General features: G+C 37.2%; 2 protein-coding genes across 2 annotated transcripts in view; one reads left to right on the plus strand and one right to left on the minus strand.

The window, feature by feature from the left end:
• Positions 1-10,641, minus strand: part of extl3 (exostosin-like glycosyltransferase 3) — a 29,921-nt gene extending 19,280 nt beyond the window's left edge. Inside the window, exon 1 of the mRNA XM_084091378.1 lies at positions 10,471-10,641. The gene's annotated coding sequence lies outside the window, so the exon portion shown is untranslated. The remainder of the gene's footprint in view (positions 1-10,470) is intronic.
• A 271-nt stretch (positions 10,642-10,912) lies between these two features.
• On the plus strand, positions 10,913-20,290 carry riox1 (ribosomal oxygenase 1). Its single transcript, XM_084091937.1, has 15 exons — positions 10,913-11,050; positions 11,793-11,927; positions 12,006-12,160; positions 13,524-13,623; positions 13,707-13,820; positions 14,941-15,047; positions 15,130-15,237; positions 15,837-15,871; positions 15,974-16,152; positions 17,226-17,330; positions 17,414-17,555; positions 19,014-19,134; positions 19,730-19,829; positions 19,902-19,988; positions 20,096-20,290. The coding sequence occupies exons 1-15, from the start codon at positions 10,979-10,981 to the stop codon at positions 20,156-20,158; spliced, it is 1,623 nt and encodes a 540-aa protein (XP_083948063.1). The 5' UTR covers positions 10,913-10,978; the 3' UTR covers positions 20,159-20,290.
• The last annotated feature ends 14 nt before the right edge of the window (positions 20,291-20,304 follow it).

The following is a 20,304-nucleotide window of genomic DNA, read 5'->3' on the forward strand; positions in this document are numbered from 1 at the left end:
GCGTTTTCTACAATGAAAGACTGCCTGCATGCTTTGCATACTTCTGCTGTGCGCTAAAGCTATGTACTTTGCAGGGAATGTGAGTTAATAGCAAGACAGCACAACAGTATTGGGACATACTTCCCACATCATTAAATTCCATCTTGATACCACTTTGGAATTACATTAAGAACTTGAATTTTAAGAAGATGAATTTCAAAGGGGACCTATTATGCAAAATTCACTTTTATATTGATTAGACATAAGTGTGTGTCGACAGTGTGTTACACAACCACCCTATAAGGGGAAAATTCCACCCACTCCTTTTTTTTATATTCCCCATAAATCATAAACAGTCTCTCAAAATGAGTCATTGGCATTTTCTATACATTAAGACAATGTAACAGGTTCATGACCGGTGACAGAATCTGTCCTGTTAGCTTAGATCCTCGCTAGAGCAGCTCTGTGGAAACACAAGAACGTCTCAGCTACGTGATAAACAATCTAAATGTTCTTTTGTTGGCTGTATCAATGAACACAGAATGTGTTTTTCCGATCCACCGCGCTACTTTTCTATTGCTTTTCTATGTAAACGTGCTAGACGGACGTGACCGTTACGCTCGTGTCTCGCTCTACAAACAGCGTTCTAAAAATGCAGCACTCAAGTTAAAGGAAGACTAAAATCCTTTTAAAATGCATGAATGTGTAAATGGCCCCGAATGGGAGAAAAAAAACATGCAAGGTCCGGTCCGCCTAGCGCTTGTTTACAGAGTAAGTAATGGAAAAGCAGCGTAGTGGAATGCAAAAAGGTCCAATGCGGTTTCTCCTGTTTTGTTGTTCCCGCAGTATCCGAGGCTCTGCCCTCTTCTGGAAAGGGGGGCGGAGAGCAGCAGCTCATTTGCATTTAAAGATACACACACACAAAGATACACAGACATTTTGGGCATGGTATAATAAATTATCTGTGGGGTATTTTGAAAACTGAAACTTGCACATACACATTCTGGGGTCACTTTATACTACATTATAGGTCCCTTTTAATGTCACAATAAATTAATTTTAGCTTAAATGTGCCAGCTTCACCTCAGTCATCGCCATTTTCTACTGAAGTATGAAAAAAGATCTCCACTGTAGCTCAAGGAAGTGTGGGTAATATTAGCCCAGAAGGCAAACACTAGGCCCGTTTCCATTACAGATTTACGCAAAACTCTTGCAATTTTTTTTTGGAAAAATTGTCGACAAAAAACTATTGCGAAATGACGGCATTTCCATTAACCGATGTTATGCGACTAAAACTTTTTTCCTCTCGTGATAAGTCCTTCCAAAAATCATGGCAACGAATGTTGGTAGGTTTATGTATATCTCAGCCACTGCACTGGCTATTATTATTAATTGAAGGAGACGTATGTGTGTTATCCAATCATTAATGGCAAGGAAAGACCCTTATATTTGTGAGCGGCACATATGAGGTGTTTCTGGGTGTTTCTCCCTCATTTCTGCTTCGAGGTCTTGATTGTGGCATTTATTTGAGGTTTAGAATCCATTATTCCTGTAATTCTTCTGTCTTTTATGAATTTAATAAGAACTCTGTCTCGTATTCTGTCCAAACACACCGCGTCGTCTACGTCAGGCGACCTGTAAATGCACAAAAACTGTTTCCATTGCAGTTTTGTGAAATATTTCTTTTTCGAATTGCCTGAAAAACCTCCTCATGCGAGCGTAAAAACTCCCATTTATCGCAAAAACGTTTTCACGAAATTGACGTGTTTCGATTGGGCGTATTTTCAATTCGCAATTTCAATTTGCGCAATTTGAAGGGTAATGTAAATGCGGCTACAGACTCAAGCTGTGTCTAGAGTCGCCCCCTATACCCTCATTCACTATTCCCTACATTACTCCACTAATATAGTCCACTTGAAACGAGTGAGCGAAATTCAGACGTAGTTTGTGCTCGCTGTTTAATGATCATTTGTAAAACTGGAAGCTCCAGTAGTAATGAACAGATTTATCTTGAACTCTGTCATGGAAACTAACATGTCTAAACCTTAATTAAACAATTTAATAATCAATTTAAAAGGAATAAATGTGTATGATATTACGCTGTACCCACATTGGACCAATGATTTGGAAAATGCGGGCGCCATCTTCTGGTCAGACGTGGGAAATCATTCAGCACGACACTCACAGTGCATTATGGGTATTCTCTAGCCATTGCGGTGTATTACGGGATTGAATGAGTGCACTCGATAATGTCCACTTTGGTTTCAGACACCAATACAAATCCTGTCCCCTCAAATCGTGCCCCATTTAAGTGAATGAGGGTGATTTCGGACACAGCCTGAGACTTATTTTCTATTTCCATAACTATTTTCTGTGAATGTGCGAGACTTCCGGTTCATTAGTCACTATAGAGAAATAACAAGAAGAATAACAAAATGCAGTAAATGGTAAAACTTTTTACGCTACACACCAGCATGTTTATAATTAAGACACTACATTAAAATAATAGGGTAAGAAATACCAGTTAGCAATATTAAGCAGAATAACAAGCTTTTTTGTACAGCTAAAAATAACTGGAAGCCAGAAACATTAAATTTACAAATGGCCACGTCCACTCTTACGTGAAAAATAAGGTGGATCTCAACCATCCACATGCTATTTTCAACATATTATGATTTAAAATACACCAATCCTAAATAATCTGATATACCATTCATCTTCGATATTATGCAAACTGGTTTGCAAATAACGTAACTTCGGCTCTCTAAAGGAAACCAGGTGTTTATACCTGTTCCAGCTCATCTTTCAGGGCTCAATCACTGAGGAGAATGGAGCTGTAGACTAATTTCATTCAGGACGGAGAAGCTCTGAAAGCTGACAGCCAATTCACATAGCCTACAGGCAGCTCCAAGAGAAGTCAACAGAGGACCCATCTCAATCCTTTTCTCAGGAGATAGATATTAAGTATAAAGAAACTGATAAAGAAACGGAGTACAGGCATGTGGAGAAAATATCACCACAATGTGTGAAGCAACAAGCAGTATTGGAGCATCTTTTGCCAGATAATATTCTGAATATGCTCAATAATATTCATGCTGTTTATGGGAGCTTGTCAAGTGTTATCTTGTCTTGCATAACATCTCACATCGGGGAAGAAAAATGCTGAGGCAACCGGTGCAAGGCACAGAGCAAAATGTATTTTTCAAGAAATATGTAAATGCAAATGTAAACATCTTTATTAAAACTAGACGTTATAGAAGTGGTTGCCAAGGCATTGCTAAAGTTTTCAGTTTTCAAGATACTATGGGGTTGCTAAGTTGTGGTTATTAATAGTGATCAGGTAGTTACTTATGGGCAAAAGAGTCCACCCTTAAATCTCTACAATATTCTGTTTTCTATTAAAATATGACTTGTTTGCCTATTTCAATTTATAGGCTACTTGGCCAAAATCGTAAGTCTGATCTCTTAGAAAAGTAAAATCACACCTCAGTTTGTGGATTGTTGAGGTGTGATTTGACTTTTCTACGATTTTGGCCACGTATATATTGAAATATCATTAATATACTATATATATTGAATCAATTATGTTTGCCGTCTATCTTCATACCATATACACACAGAAACACAAAAGGTCTTCATAAAAACCCACCACAATAAGTTTGGTTGAACTTGAAGAAATTGTGACCGAAATCAATTGAATTTAATTATTAATATTATAAAAACTTTATTTTCGGATAATTTTCCCTCCATGTTTTAAACTGAACAGTAACCTGTTGTGCCGCACTTTGTTTGCCAAAAATAAAAGGAATTGTTCATTTGATTACACTTTAAAATAAAGTCATTTTTTTAAACTGTTTTATAATAAATCTGTATAAAATCATAGATCTGGATTTTTTTTTAAAGTTTTACGAATTCAACTGATTAGACATACTTTTTGATTACTAAAATCTTATTTAACCATTAAAATGGAATCCAGCAAAAAAATTAAATAGACAAAAAATAAAAATAACAGTGATGCCCGCCTTAACAAATGTCACTATATATTCACCCAAAATAAACCAGACATTAAGCTGTCTCTAAACTGTGAGAATTCGATGTACTTTCATTCTTCTGACAGACGAGACAGAAAGGAAGCCTGATATCACGCAGGGGTGAAAGCACAATGTGTGTGTGGCCTGACAGCCTTTTCCAGCTCATATCCCTCTGACGTTTATGAGGCAGAAAAGCAGTGATCACCTGACGCTGTGGTACCGATACCCACCCTGAATGATTCCATTATGGCCGAGCTGGGCTGCTATAGTGAGATGTAACGCTTTTCATTTACACATCCATTAGCCTGGAGCCGGACTGCAGCCGCAGATACGGAGCTGTGCTTTCTATAATTAGCACTTTAATTTAACGTGACTGCACGCTCTGTGGTTTTTCTCTTTTCCATTTCCAAGAAAGTTAATATATAGAAGGAAAAGTGAACAAAAAAGAAGAGGTTTAATGATTCAGCACCATCTGACACCTTTAATAACCAATTCCATGAAGACATGCCACAGGAATCAGACCCGTGATGTTTCTCTGTTGTTTGGGAGGCTTCTATGTTTGGCACTAGGGATGTCACTGTGAGAACTTTCAGTTTTCCGGAATATAAACTTGTGAAAACACTGGTATTACTGGTAACAAGGTTGGGGGATTCAGATTCTGATCATTTGTGGCCATCAGGGAAACATTTTACAAGATATTTTTGATCTTTGCTCATTGATCTGTTGTGCATCAAATCCTCTCCCATTGTCCTGTCAGTCATCTCTACTTACTCTCATCTCATCACATAATAAGTGAAATCTGACTCCTGCTGCACTGCTGTATGTAACACTGATTACCTATTTGGCACACAGACAACAAAAAAAGAGATTAAACTATACAATAATACAAGGAAATTAGCTAGTGAAACCCAATTTAAAGCAACCCTACTTTTAAGCAAGTCTATTAAAATTAAACAAAATGATCCTTTATTACTATTGCTCACACATCGCATTAAACTAATCTTTTGGGATTAGCCCATCCTGCATTGTTTGATCGACATGGTCGATATCTTAAATGGACCCTTTTCACATAGTGGTGAATGGAAATATAGTGGACTACTATAAATATAATTTTTGCATTCCCATTTGCTCCAATAGCAAAAAGACAAGAATCCACAATAGCATTATCATGACTTTCCAAACGAGGAAAAAAATATATAGTGAGATTGATTACTGTGGTCAAAAGAGGAAGACGTCACATTTGCGGTCACTCTCTCAGCTGTTGTACTATAGTATTGTACTTTAAAGTTTAAAAAAATGTCAACAACAACAACAACAAAAAAAACCTTTTGGTTACACTTTATTTTGTTTCAGTGCAATTGTGTATTTAAGTACTGAGTAATATTAATTAACAACATGTACTTACTATAGGGTTAGGGTAGGATTATGATTTGGTTGAGGGTTAGTTGCATGTAATTATGCATAATTTACTGTTATTACCATGGTAAGTACATGTAACAAGCACACTGTAAAATAAAGTGTTACCAAACCTTTTTACAATGTTAATAACTGTGGAAATGAATCATTACAGTCTCTAAAAACGATCCATCAGGCAGTTTGTTGAACAAAGCTGTGCTAATATAATACTATTAGAAGGGAACAAACATGGATATCTTTATATCTGGTGGATTATAAACTGGATGAAACAACCCCATAGATTTACACTGAAGAACTCAAGTTAGAATATTATTTATTTAGGGATGATGTAGGGCTGCACGATTAATCGTATTTTAATCGCGATAACGATATCTGCCTTTCTTGGTTAATTAAAAGTGATATTGGCACTCTTGTCATATATCCTGAAAACATGTTTTTCATTTGGCATTTGCTTTATCTTGCATTGCAAACAAATCTTCACTAGCGTTCATGCTTGTGGTTGCCAGCTATAAAGAGCTTAAATCCTCCAAACAGAGCTTTTCTCTTAGCAGGATACATTCTTCCAGTGTTTTACCCCGTGCACGCGCTCTTTCTAAAATGCGGAAGAAGCGCTGATGATCTGAAAACAAACATGCGCTGGAGTTTAGCGATCTCAACTGCGACATTCTGCTTCATCAAACAACAAAAGACAAAGATAAAATCATACACTGCTCTTGAATGAAACTGTAGTTTGATGAGGATAAGTAATAAGGATTAGTCTATATTTGATCTATACAGAAGTTATTTTACATTTGATTATTTTTATTTTTTTATTATTATTATTAGATTTGATTTTTCAATTTCTGTTGTAGGCTATTACTTCTGTAACTGTTTTGAGGACTTTTTACTTACATTAATGAACCCAGTATTAGTTTTTACTGAAGTATCGATAATTGTAAAAATGTCATTTACAATATAAAATGACTCATATCATGAAATAAGACTTTGATCATCTCACCCACCAATAATCGCGTTAAATAACCATGATTTCAATATTGACCAAAATAATCGTGATTATGATTTTTGCCATAGGATGGTGGCTCTTTTGTTTTACTGGGCCAAAAACTAAATAGCAAAATGAATAAACTTTTCATTTAGGGCAAACGAATAGCAATGCTCTGGGCAACAACCTACAACACTAATGTCAAACAGTATGAATTATATATCATATAAGTCAGGAGGACTGATGTGCCTCCAGGACAGAATGATTCGGGAACCTTAAGAAGCACTTCAGCGTCTGGCTAATGTATCAGGTCCATTTTCTGAGCAAAGTAAGGTGAAAGTACGGTCATCTTAATTAGGCCAGAACATGCAATGGATAACAACAAGAGCCAAGGAAGACAGCAAGAAAGACAGATGGAAAACCTTGCCTTACCTTCCTGGCATATGGCAAATAATAACTCGTTTCAAACGACCTGGAGCTTGACGTACTCGGAGATGTCAGAAGGAATATGGCTAACAAACTCTCAGCTTCACTCTGTGGAAATATCTCACCCAGAAGTGTGTGCTGAGGAAATGTGGCGTGATATTTATTAGCTCCTGCTTTTGTGTGAACTATACGCACCAAATTAAAGACTCAGAATCAGACGCAAAGAGCAGATCAGAGTAAATTAAGTTCATCAGACTGATGGAAGTCACATTAGACAGGAATTAGAAAACGGACAGACAAGTGTCCGCTTTGTTCACAATAAGAGCAAGTTTCTCAGACACAGAATAAGATCCAATTTTCCAGCACAAAAACAGCTCTGTCAACTTCTCTTTGGTGTAGGACTCAGAATAGATCTGTGAAACTAGTCATGAGACTCTAATAAATGCCCATTGCCCATATATTAGCAGTTGTGGAAACACAGCTTTATTTAGTTAAAAGGGATTGTTCACCCAAAAATGTAAATTCTGTCATTAAATACTCATCCTCATGTCGTTCCAAACCAGCAAGACTTTTGTTCACGCAAAAATGAAGATCTTTTTGATGAAATCTGAGAGTTTTCTGTCCCTCCATTGACAGCTACGCAACTAGGCTACCACTTTGACACTTCAAGAAGTTCATAATCCATATGAATTGAGCGGTTCAGTCCAAATTCTCTGAAGAGACGTGATCGCTTTATATGATGAACAGTAGGGCTGCACAATTAATCGAATTTGTAATCGCGATTACAATTACGGATGCCACAATTATGTAATCATTCAAAGGTGCAATTACAAAAAAATAAAATAAATAAAAAGTCCACTTACATTATTTTGTGTTTAAGATGTGTTTTGTTTCTTTCTACAGCTTATCTTAATGGTTTTCCCCCCATTGTTTTAATTTTAATATAACATTATAATACCATGCATATTTTTACTTTGGTTTCTTTAAGTAAAATAAAAAAAATTGAGGCATTTGAGGCTTCATGCAATAGAAAAGCAAAAAAAGTTTTTCAGGAAGAGCGTTATCAGCTTGTTCATTTTGATATAACAATATGTCACTTCAAACAACGGCAAAAAGCTATTCAAAACATAATTCAATGTAAATTGTGATAATCGTAATTACAATTTCAAGGCAATAATCGACAATTATGATTTTTGTCATGATCGTGCAGCCCTTATTATGAACAGATTGAATTTAGGCTTTTATTCACATTTAACATACATCAACTCACACATCAGATCTGGTAAACGGAAGCTCAAGCATGTTCGCTTGACGTGCGAGAACCAATGAGGTTCGTTCTCGTGTTACGCATCACGTTTGAGCTTCAGCAAGAACCAATGAGGTTTGTTCTTGCGCATCAAGCGCATTCAGTTGAGCTTCTTTTCATGTTCACTGATCAATGTTTATATGTGAATAAAAGTTTAAATTCAATCTGTTCGTCATATAAAGCGATCGATTCTCTTCAGCAAATTTGGACTGAATCGCTCGATTCATATGGATTAGCTTTACGATCTCTTTTAAACTTTTTGAAGCGTCACAGTGGTAGTTGCGTCGCTGTCAATGGAGGGACAGAAAGCTCTCAGATTTCATCAAAAATATCTTCATTTGTGTCCTGAAGATGAACAAAAGTCTTCGGGTTTGGAACGACATGAGGGTGAGTAATTTTTGGGTGAACTAACCCTTTAACTACCAGACTTTATTGTCTTTTATTTAGCTCTGTCAACTTCTCTTTGGTGTAGGACTCAGAATAGATCTGTGAAACTAGTCATGAGACTCTAATAAATGCCCATCTATTAGCAGTTTTCCCCCACATCAGGGTGTTTACGATGAGGGAAACACAGCTTTATTTAGTTAACAACCCGACTTTATTGTCGTAAAACAAATCAAGCTTAAAAAAAACCCCACATGGCATTTGCCATATTCATGAGCACCTGATCCACATAGGATCAAATCCCGCCAGCGTTATCCATCCAGAGCAGCGCAAACAAACCCAGCAGGCCCTTTCCCAGCCTTATGCCGGATCACAGATTTAACACTAGTAAAATCTTAAGACTCTAGTAACAGCTGCCAGACCTCCACATTCCCACACCGCTGGACAGTGACGGATAGCGGGAGAGGAGCTCGCGTGATTGGTCCTTTCGCCTGAGGGGAATTACTGCATGATGCTCAAAATCACAAAGCAGAGTACAGTACCAACAGCAGAAAAGACATGCCGATTCCTATAAAGTTTGGACCAGAATCCTACACACACGTTGAGGGCGAGACATAATCAAGATATGTTGGCGTGCAGCTCTTTAGATTTAAAAAATGCCTAAATAAAGACATGTTAAGCACACAACACCTATAATAAGAGCTGTTAGACTAATAAAACGGTTTGGTGATTTAATGTTTCTTTTAGTCACGCCTGAACTGGCACGGCATTGCACAGATGGTCAGCAGGGCAGAGAGACAAAATATCTTTATTTTCCTTCACAATTAAAACGTGCAATGAGATGACAGACACCTTCACAGATGGGTGAGGAGGAAAACAACTCATTTACACAAACACGGGGAACATGTCAGCACCCAAACACAGAAAATCAATGACCACCTCACCACATCTGTCAACTGGGATACCAGATGCAGACCTAATCAATGATATTATCATACTTGTTCAAAATAATCAAACATTATTCAGAAAGTGAGAGTATGTAATATCAGACACAATAGGTTGTAATCAACAATATCAGATATGATCTGATCTTAAGTGTCAGACTAAAAATATCTCATAGAGAGATTGAGAATCTATGTTCATGTCATGCAAGGCTTGTTGTGAGGATCTGATCTCTTGAGTCAAACTCTGAGAACAAGATTCAATATTCTGAGTTTGTCAAGTGAGATCAAATCACAGAAGTGCGTATGTGATATTCTTAACAATCAGATTAAGATATTCTCAATATGAGACATTCTGAATGATATCATATCATATTATGACTCATTACATCCTCAGTGTGTGTGTCTTGGTTTCATCAGATCATGTTATTAGCCTATAGCTAATAGATCAGATCACTGTCTGATATTATAGGTCAGATTAAATATGATAAATTAATGACATTATTAGAGTGTGTCTGATAAAGATGATTAGATTAGATGTTATAAATTAAGAGTGTCTCATATTCGAATTTACGTATTTATTTATTAATAAATCAGATCAGTGCGTGTCTGATATTATTGATCAGATCAGATGCTATAAAATGACAATATTAGAGTGTGCCTGCTATTGCTGTTAAGATTAGATGTTATTAAAAAATCAGCTCGGTGTGTGTCTGATATTATTGATCAGATCCAGTCTGTCGGATTTGTTCAACGCGTCATTTAAATGACCAACTTACACTGATTGCCTACAGTACTTTAGACACATAGAAATCTATAACGGACAAGGTCCCACCAAAGACCAACATTATTCATTATTATTAGAGCATTATCATAACTACAATATTTCCCATTTGAGTGTCATTTGTGGAAAAAAAATACAGGAATATTTTCCCCATCTGTTTGTTTGATGTTAGCCGCTGCTAACCGACCCGCTAACGAACGACAAAGCGTATTTTACTTTACCTCAGGATAAATCCATCAGACAGTACGTCAGTCCTCATAGACTCCTAGTCTTCAGCGTGTACATGGTGTCGGTAACGGACAGAAACGGCCCGGTAAACGTCTCCTGAAAACCCTCCGTCTCTCGGTGCAGCAAAACGCGTACAGCAGCCGCGGCGTTAATGCGCATGCGCGAAAGCGGCCTGGGAGCTCGCGCGGTGTAACTGTTCAGTGCATTCGCGTGCTGCCATCTAGCGTTTAGAGCGGAGAGCTTGATTTACGATTATTTCCGGTGGGTTTTTGCTTATACGTCATCATATAATGAATTTAGGATAATGAATTCACTGATAATCGTGTATATAGTATGTGTTTTATGTATTATACATGGGCGGATGTAGTAAAGGGGAATTGTTTTAAACATGTCGTTGCAGCTCCAGACCTGTAGGTGGCAGTGTGAGCGCTGTTTGTTTGTATTGTCTCCTGCAGAAGAAAAGCTCTCATGTGGCTCATGTCTGCTGTTCAGAACTGAGCCATGGAACGAAAACACATGTCCGCATTATCTATTTATCAGACATTATCAGGAGGAGCAACATCTAAAGTGCAGGTAAAAAGGCTGCATTTGAGACATTTTAATTTTTTTGCGTGGTTGAAAGCTTCTTACGGGGGAACATAAACCTCATGTCAGTGAAAAGTTGTTAAACCAGGCACATCAATATTGATTTCTAATATAATGAAAACACACTGAATATAGAATATATTGCAGAAACATTGTGCAAAACCTCTCTGTTCTTTTGCTAACCAAAACGTATTTGAGTACCATTTAAATACCACTGTATATAAATATGATTAAATGGTATACACTATGACTAAAAAACCTAAATCTTCTAACTGGGTCTGCAAGGGAGTGTAAAAGTTTAGAGAAAAACTGTATAAAAATGTTAAAATAAGTTTATACTAGCTAACTAACAGAATGGTTTGAATAGATTCAAATAAGTACATTGATTTAAAATGCATTAAATTAATAAATAATACATTTAACCGTAAAGTATAATATTGATTAGAAAAACAATAATAATGTCGAAGCACAGAAACTAAACATTTTCTAAATAATATTTTATGCATATTTATAATATTAATTTTTCACCCTATAAATGTGGTCATTATACACAAAAATATATTGCTGCCTTTTAAATGTTAGGATGTGGGGCCCTTGCACCAGAATAATCACATTTGGGGGTCAAAAATATAAGATTGAAAACCCTTGAATTAGAAAAATACCATGTTATTACCACCATTTCTTTTTTGTAAGTGCTGTAAAATTTAATTGCATGACTTCTGTTTTGCAGGCTAAGGCACCAGCAGCGAAGAAAATCAAAAAGAAGGAGAATGGCATCCAATTAAACAAGAAATCAAATAAAAAGAAAAGAATGAAACCTCTGAAATCCCGCATGAGGCCCAGCAGCTCTGAGAAATCTAGAGGCGTAAGTGTCTAACTGTACATCGACAGATGCAGGAGCGTCAGTGGAGATCTGAAGCTCACGATGCTCTGTTTTTTCCAGGAGAAGGACTGTGAGACAGATGACGCTGAAGGATTTGACAGCCCAGCTCTTGACGCACTCCTGACGGATCTGGCGAAGGTCAACAACAGCAGAGATAGAGCTAACAGACTGTTCCAGTGGCTGATTCACCCAGTCCAAGACAAAAGCTTCCTCAGGTTTGAGACCACACACACACACACACACACACACACACATTTATAGCTCAATTGAATTAGTTTCATAATTGATGAACTTTGCAAAAATTAATACTGTTGTTGAACTGAATTGAATCAACACTCAACTGACTTTAAGTCAAGTCAAGTCACCTTCATTTATATAGCGCTTTTAACAATATGGATTTTCAGTGATAATAGGACATTAGTTGAATAATGACACTATCTTCTGTAAAGCTGCTTTATAGCTGAAATTGACGTTGTTTCATACTTGTTGAATTCTGCTACATCAATACTGTTGTTTTCTTGTTTATTACTGTGAAACAATGTGTATTGTATAAAGTACTGTAGAAATAAATGACTTGAAACACAAAATTATAAACATTATAAACTCAATACTATAACGCAAAAACTCGTTCCCTGTACCATATGACAATAATAAAAATCATCCTGTCCAGACTTAATAATGAAAAGCTTATTACAACAAATTCTGCCATAATGATTAAAAATCATGAATTTAATTTTTTGGTTTAAAACAGAGCTAGCGATTCTCCCATGATTTTGAATAGATAGCTAGACAACATAATTTAGTAGAGATTCTGACAAAATGTTAATTGCTGCAGTCTATTGTCTAAATGTCTAGAAAAACATTTCATTGATTTGAATTAAAAAAAAAACTTGGTTTGAGTAAATGATTCAATGACTCACTCATAAAGACTTCACTTTATGCTATGCACTTAAAATGCTATGCACTTCATTACTTCACAGCTATGAATGAATGATTCAATGACAAATAAAAAACTATTTTTAACAGTCACTTGTCGCCACCTACTGGTGTAACGATGTAATTGATACAATCTTTATTTGAAGCCTCAAGTTACTTTCAGAAGGTGATTTACTCTACGTGTCCGTAGACATCAGTGTTTATATCCAAACTATAACTTTTATCCCAGTACTTATTAATTAATTTGAATTATTGTAACAGAAATAATGATACTGTGACTGTGTGAAGCTGTGTCATACCTATACATGACAACTCTCTCTGGATCAGAACACAGATCTGAATGTTCGCTGTGATCGGACTTGTCAAAGGTTTAATAGACAGAGCTGAATCGTTGTCATTTAGGAATAAGATCGCGTGGCTTTTTGAATCGAGATCACGATCTTTTAACAGTTAATCACGCAGCTCTAAATTGTAGTCAACTACTTTTTCATGAAAATTATATTGAATGTTTCTTTTGATATTGGTATTGGAATATGATCAGTATCTTGGGCAGTTTGCATTAGATTGACCTAGTAATTCATCCAGAAAGGTTACTAGAAGTTGCTTTGGATCAGAGATGTCTTGTTTTGTCTACATTTATAGAGATAACTGGGAGAAGAAACCAATGCTGATCCAACGGCAGAATCCAGATTATTACAAAGGACTCTTTTCTACCGCCGAGTTTGACCAGATCTTAAGAAACGTAAGCAATTTTTGTTCTTTGATTCAGAGGGAATCGGTATATCTAAAGCCGCCGTCAGATATAATGTTCAGTGTTTTGCTCAGGATGATGTGCAGTATGGAGTGAACCTGGATGTGACGAGCTACACAAATGGCAAAAGAGAGACACACAATCCTCCAGGAAGAGCGTTACCGTACACAGTGTGGGATTTCTACGAGGTACAGATCATGAACATTTCCCTAATACACTAAAACTGATGTGTTGTATGATTACTGGTAATCCTTCGGATGAGACGTAAAACCGAGGTCCTGACTCTCTGTGGTCATTAAAAATCCCAGGATGTCTTTCGAAAGAGTAGGGGTGTAACCCCGGCATCCTGGCCAAATTTGCCCAGTGGCCTCTGTCCATCATGGCCTCCTAATCATCCCCACATACTGATTGGCTTCATCACTCTGTCTCCTCTCCACCAGTAAGCTGGTGTGTGGTGGGCGTTCTGGCGCAATATGGCTGCCGTCGCATCATCCAAGTGGATGCTGCACATTGGTGGTGGTTGAGGAGATTCCCCCTTCTATGTAAAGCGCTTTGAGTGCCTAGAAAAGCGCTATATAAATGTAATGAATTATTAATTATTATTACATTTTGGCTTTGATCATATATATATATATATGTGTGTGTGTGTGACCCTGGACCACAAAACCAGTCACATGGGTCACAATTTTGAAACTGAGATTTATATATTGAAATTGAGATTCATCATATGAAAGCGGAATAAATAAGCCTTCCATTGATGTGTGGTTATATATAGGACAATATTTGGTCGAGATACAACTATTGTAAATCTGGAATCTGAGGGTGCAAAAAAATCGAAACATTGAGAAAATCTCCTTTAAAGTTGTTCATTTATGTTCATGATTGTACTGCATTCACTCACAAAAATAAATGTTTAATATATTTACGGTAGGAAAATTACTAAATATCTTCATGGAACATGATCTTTACGTAATATCCTAATGATTTTTGTCATAAAAGAAAAATCGATAATTTTGACCCATACAATGTATTGTTGGCTATTGCCACAAATATACCCGTGCGACTGGTTTTGTGATCCAGGGTCACATATATATATATATATATATATATATATATATAAAAAACACCAATAGTGGAGACAATATAATGTAAAAGATGCAAAGGTGATAATATTCTGTTGTGCAAACATTCTTAAAATTAGTAGAGCTGTTGTTACAATATACATAACACTTCTGTAAAGCCTCAGTTTTGATTTGACTGTGAAAGTGTGAAGTTTATTGACAGATGTTGTTTGCTGTGTGTTGTCAGAGCGGCTGCTCTCTCAGGATGCTCAATCCTCAAGCGTTTTCCTCCACTGTGTGGCAAGTGCTCTCCATTCTTCAGGAGAAGTTTGGTAGTATGGCAGGCGCAAACATGTACGTGGCGATGCATAAACTTTATTCATAAATATTAGATTCTTCACTGTCAGTTATCATTTACCTGTGATATGTTTTTCAGGTATCTAACACCACCGGGGACGCAGGGCTTTGCTCCTCACTATGACGATATAGAGGCTTTCGTTGTTCAGCTCGAGGGCAAAAAGCACTGGAGAGTGTACAACCCTCGGTGAGTGATCAGTTATGCGTTAAAGAGGCCATGTTATGCCCTTTTTCAAAGTCTTGATTTTATTTTTAGGTCTTCTAGAACAGGTTTTCATGCTTTAATGTTCCAAAAACACATTATTTCCCTCATATTCTCCATTGTTGCAGCTCCTCTCTTCCCAGTCTGTCAGTAACGCTCTGTTTAGTTCCTGTCTCTATGAAGCTCCTCCTTCTGAAAAGCACACTGTGCTCTGATTGGTCGGTTGGATCAGTGCGTTGTGATTGGTCGAGCGCTTTGAGTGTGTTTGGGAAATGTCCCGCCCCTTACCATAACCACCAGTTTAACACACTACTAACTAACTCAACCAGGCCCCGCCCCTTTATTCAGCGTATGAATTATTTAAATGAGGAATATTGTGACGTGTTCGTTCCCGGAAGCAACTCAAGACTACAATGGAGGCGTTTCAGGAGTTCAGAAACACTGACACTGATATAGAGAATAACTCCCGCTGGAGGGACTTTGTGCTCAAACTGCAATATTACACACTAAAGAAAGATGAACATGTGGAAAAAGCATAATAGGACTGTAACATATTAACTAGTAGCTCTTTTGTCTTCCCTCAGTTCTGAAGATGAAGTGTTGCCGCTGGTGTCCAGTCGTAAGTACATGGCTGGTCATATTAGCTGCTAACCTGATAAAAACACGTATTTGATTATTTCTAAAGGGAATAAACCCTCTGTCTGTTGCATTTCTCCTCAAGCTAATTTCAGCCAGAAGGAGATCGGGCAGCCCATCATGGACGTGGTGTTGGAAGCTGGGGATCTGCTGTATTTTCCCCGTGGCTTCATTCATCAGGGTGACTGTCTGCCCGACGTTCATTCTCTGCACATCACCGTCTCCTCCTACCAGAGGAACAGCTGGGGAGATCTGCTCCTGAAAGTACAAGCCTTTACTTCTGCTTCTGTGCCGTGAATCATTAATGAATTTCGACTGTCAAAACATCTTCACACCAAAATCTAAAGGAAATGAACCTATTTTAGGGCCATTAAAGGGATAGTTCACCTAAAAATGAAAATTCTCTCATTATTTACTCACATCTTAGTATTTTTCTTACACACACCCAGGGCTTGACATTAACACCCACCAACCCGTCAAATGTGGGTGTATTTCAGGAGTGGCGTGTAACGCAGTCTCTCCTACTAGCCACTTTGGCTGGTTGAATTTGATATATAATACATATATTTTTCAATTTTAGTCTTTTAAAAAGGCATCTGAAATAATAAACTAAGTGCAATGTAGTCATTTGCCTTGGATTAATATTGTTGGTGTTACAGGGCTTGAGTTACGGTGTGGGATTGCGCATAATTTTACTCATTTTGTGCTCAAAACCCAAAGTGCGTGAACATAAAGCCTCCTCTCAGTACTAAATTCAGTTTGTTTTTCGCTGATTATTGCACTTCATCAGTCAAACACACAAAATAATGTCAAAATGCCGGTCTTGGCGAGTATTCACGTAAACAGTCAGTTATGTTTTAAGTGAATGTAAACAGTTGAGAGAAAGAAAACGCATGTGTAACCGTATAATGGATCCGTGTGTCAGGTCTTAAAGTGACAGCAGCCTAATAAACTGGCTGCCAAATAATGAGATAATATTAAAATATCTATATGGAAGTTTTTCCCCATGGTATCAATGTCAAAATTGTGGCCAGTGAAAATGCTGAGTGGCTAGTAACTTATCCAGTAATAAGCATAAAGTTAATATCAAGCCCTGCACACACCTATCATTTGACATTGATTCATCCACTGGAGTCGTATGGATTACCATCATGATTGCTGTGTGTGTTTTTCAAACATCATCCATTCATTTGCATTATATGGACTCACAGAGATGGATTATTTTCCTAAAAATCTTTGTTTGCTGCTTTATTGTGCTCTAGATATGTATTATGTAAGACTCAGACCCAGATTCACTCAATGATATTGTCACTTCGGTGAATATATTTGATTTGCAGTTGATGCCAGCAGCTCTGGAGATCGCGGTGGAAGATGATGTTGAGTTCAGGAAGGGGCTGCCGCTCGATTACCTTCAGTTCATGGGAGTTCAGAACTCAGAGAAGGTACTTGTATTCAGACTCCATTAATATACAAGCTCCGATTCCTGTTCTATATTGACACTGAAATGACTCGTGCATGTGAACAGGAAGACCCACGAAGAGACAAATTCATTGCACACGTTCAGGGCCTGATGAAGAAACTGATAGAGTCTGCGCCAGTTGATGCTGCTGTAGATCAGAAAGCCAAAGACTTTCTGCACGACTGCCTTCCACCTCTGCTGAACTCTGGTGAGTCTTACAACTCATAGTTTTCACATGACGTCACAGCCTGACAGGAACGCCCACCTGAAGGGCGAAACACGCCAGTCATTTTTACCAGGTTTTGAACTTATGTAAGTGCTAATGTAGTAATACAGTGATATTAAAAGACCAATTTCAATATACACCTTATTGATGATGTGTATTATGTACATGCATGCAGATGAACACAGAATATAAATGCAAATTGCAGTTTCTCATTAAGCATTTAGTGCTTTGCATTCATATTCTGGACATTGCATGTATATAGTATGCATCATCAGTAAGGTGTATGTGGAATTTGATCTTTTAATATCACTAGCCGTGTTTCCATTACCCTACAAATTGCGCAAATTGAAATTGTGAATATAAAATACGCCCAATGGAAACATGTCAATTTTGCAAAAACTTCCATTTATCGCAAAAAAGTTTTTACGCTCGCATGAGGTGGTTTTTCAGGCAATTCGAAAAATAAATATTTCGCAAAACTGCAATTGAAACAGTTTTTGCGCATTTACAGGTCAGCTGACGTAGATGACGCGGTGTGTTTGGACAGAATACGAGACAGAGTTCTTTATTAAAGTCATATAAGACAGAAGAATTACAGGAATAATGGATTCTAAACCTCAAATAAATGCCACGATCAAGACCTCGAAGCAGAAATGAGGGAGAAACACCCAGAAACTCCTCATATGTGCCGCTCACAAGAATAATAAGGGTCGTTTCTTACCATTAATGATTGGAAAACACACATACATCTCCTTCCATTAATAATAATGGCCAGTGCAGTGGCTGAGATATAGTACATAAACCTACCAACGTCCGTTGCCATGGTTTTTGGAATGATTTTACTTATCGCGAGAGGAAAGTTTTAGTCGCATAACATCGGTTAATGGAAACGCCGTCATTTCACAATAGATTTTTGTCGACATTTAGAAAAAATCGCAAAAGTCTGAAATGGAAACGCGCCTGAAAAGTGTTTTTCACGTTAAGCTTTTTAGACTATCTTGCAGTTTTTAGTGATTGACACACTATTTGAACCACAAGTGCCCAAATCTTGCATTTTTGTCCACATATTTTTGTTATTCTTCTTTTGAGAGGTGATCTAAATATTAGTGGTTTGAAATAGATGGAAAATTTGTTCTATGGATGTTTTGTGCTCCAGTCACATGACTGAAAACTATCAGTTACATGAAAACTAAAGGTGAAATGTGTCATTTTATTTGCTTTAAAATATCCCTTTTGAATGGTCAGACATACAGACGTCGGTCTCAACCAATTCTTTGAGTTTCAGAAAATATATGTTTGCAAATTCTGTTTTTAAAGAAATTAGACATCTCAAAACAAGTAGTTGTGTTGAATCAGATATTGCAATAATATAAGCTCTTGTGTTTGATACTGTATGTTAAACTGTCTGTTTAATAAAATGCATTTGTGTGTGTTTTGTAGAGGAGAAGGCCGGCAGTGTGTACGGGGCTCCTGCTCGATGGGGAGACGGTGAGGCCCTTAATGTCTCTGTTGAACTCAAGGGCCAAACCAAAATCAGACTGATGCGGGCCGGAGCGGCAAGGTACCTCATCCAGAACATTATTTTAATGTAACACTTCTCAATCTACAGAGCAAAAGACATTATATTTCACTTTCCTTTAAGGTGCATAAAGTGAGTCTGATTTGAACATGATTTACTCAAAATCCAGATGGATGTTCAGATAAAGATACACATTCATTTAGTTGTTTTGTTGTGATAAATGTGTATATCTGTGGCAATAGCCAACAATACATTGTATGGGTCAAAATTATCGATTTTTCTTTTATGCCAAAAATCATTAGGATATTAAGTAAAGATCATGTTCCATGAAGATATTTTGTACATTTCCTATCGTAAATATATAAAACATTTATTTTTGTGAGTGAATGCAGCACAATCGTGAACATAAATGCACAACTTTAAAGGAGATTTTCTCAATGTTTTGATTTTTTTTGCACCCTCAGATTCCAGATATTCAATAATTGTATCTCGGCCAAATATTGTCATATCCTAACAAACCATACATCAATGGAAAGCTTATTTCAAAAAATTGACCCATGTGACTGGTTTTGTGGCCCGGGGTCACAAAAGGTATATGCCATGTGTTAGAATAAAAAAAAAAAACTTGTCTTCATAGGTTGTGCAGTGATGGAGACACTGTGCGTCTGTATTACACTACTGAGAACTCTAGAGTCTATCATAAAGAAGAACCCAAGAACATTGAGATGAAAGCAGAGGTAAACCTGCACTCTCTAATGACTATAGTTTTTACCTTTATTAAGCATTTGACTGATCATGTGTTTTAACAGCACATAGATGCCATGGAGTTTCTGATTCATTCATATCCCAAGTTTGTTTCTGTGGCCAGTTTACCATGCGAGACAGCGGAGGCTAAGGTACCGCGTGGATTTCATGGACTTTAGCCCAATATGACCTGTTGAAATTGCATGTATGCGTTTATGCACGTGTTATTCTGTGTTTTGAAATGAATCTCGTTTTGCAGATGTCTCTGGCCGAGCTGCTCTTCGAGAAGGGAATGATCCACAGCCGAACCTTTGACCGCTGAATAAAAATATTAGTTGTTGGCCAAAGAAAACGAGGGTTCTACATCATATGCTTGTCATCTGTTCAAACGGCAATGTTTTTTTAAACTAAAATGATGCAATGTGTATAAAACATCTACTGAAAGCAAACCAGAGTATTTTTGAGGTT

This window comes from Abramis brama (genome assembly GCF_963993115.1).
Source record: "Abramis brama genome assembly, chromosome: 18".
In the NCBI taxonomy this organism is placed as follows: domain Eukaryota; kingdom Metazoa; phylum Chordata; class Actinopteri; order Cypriniformes; family Leuciscidae; genus Abramis; species Abramis brama.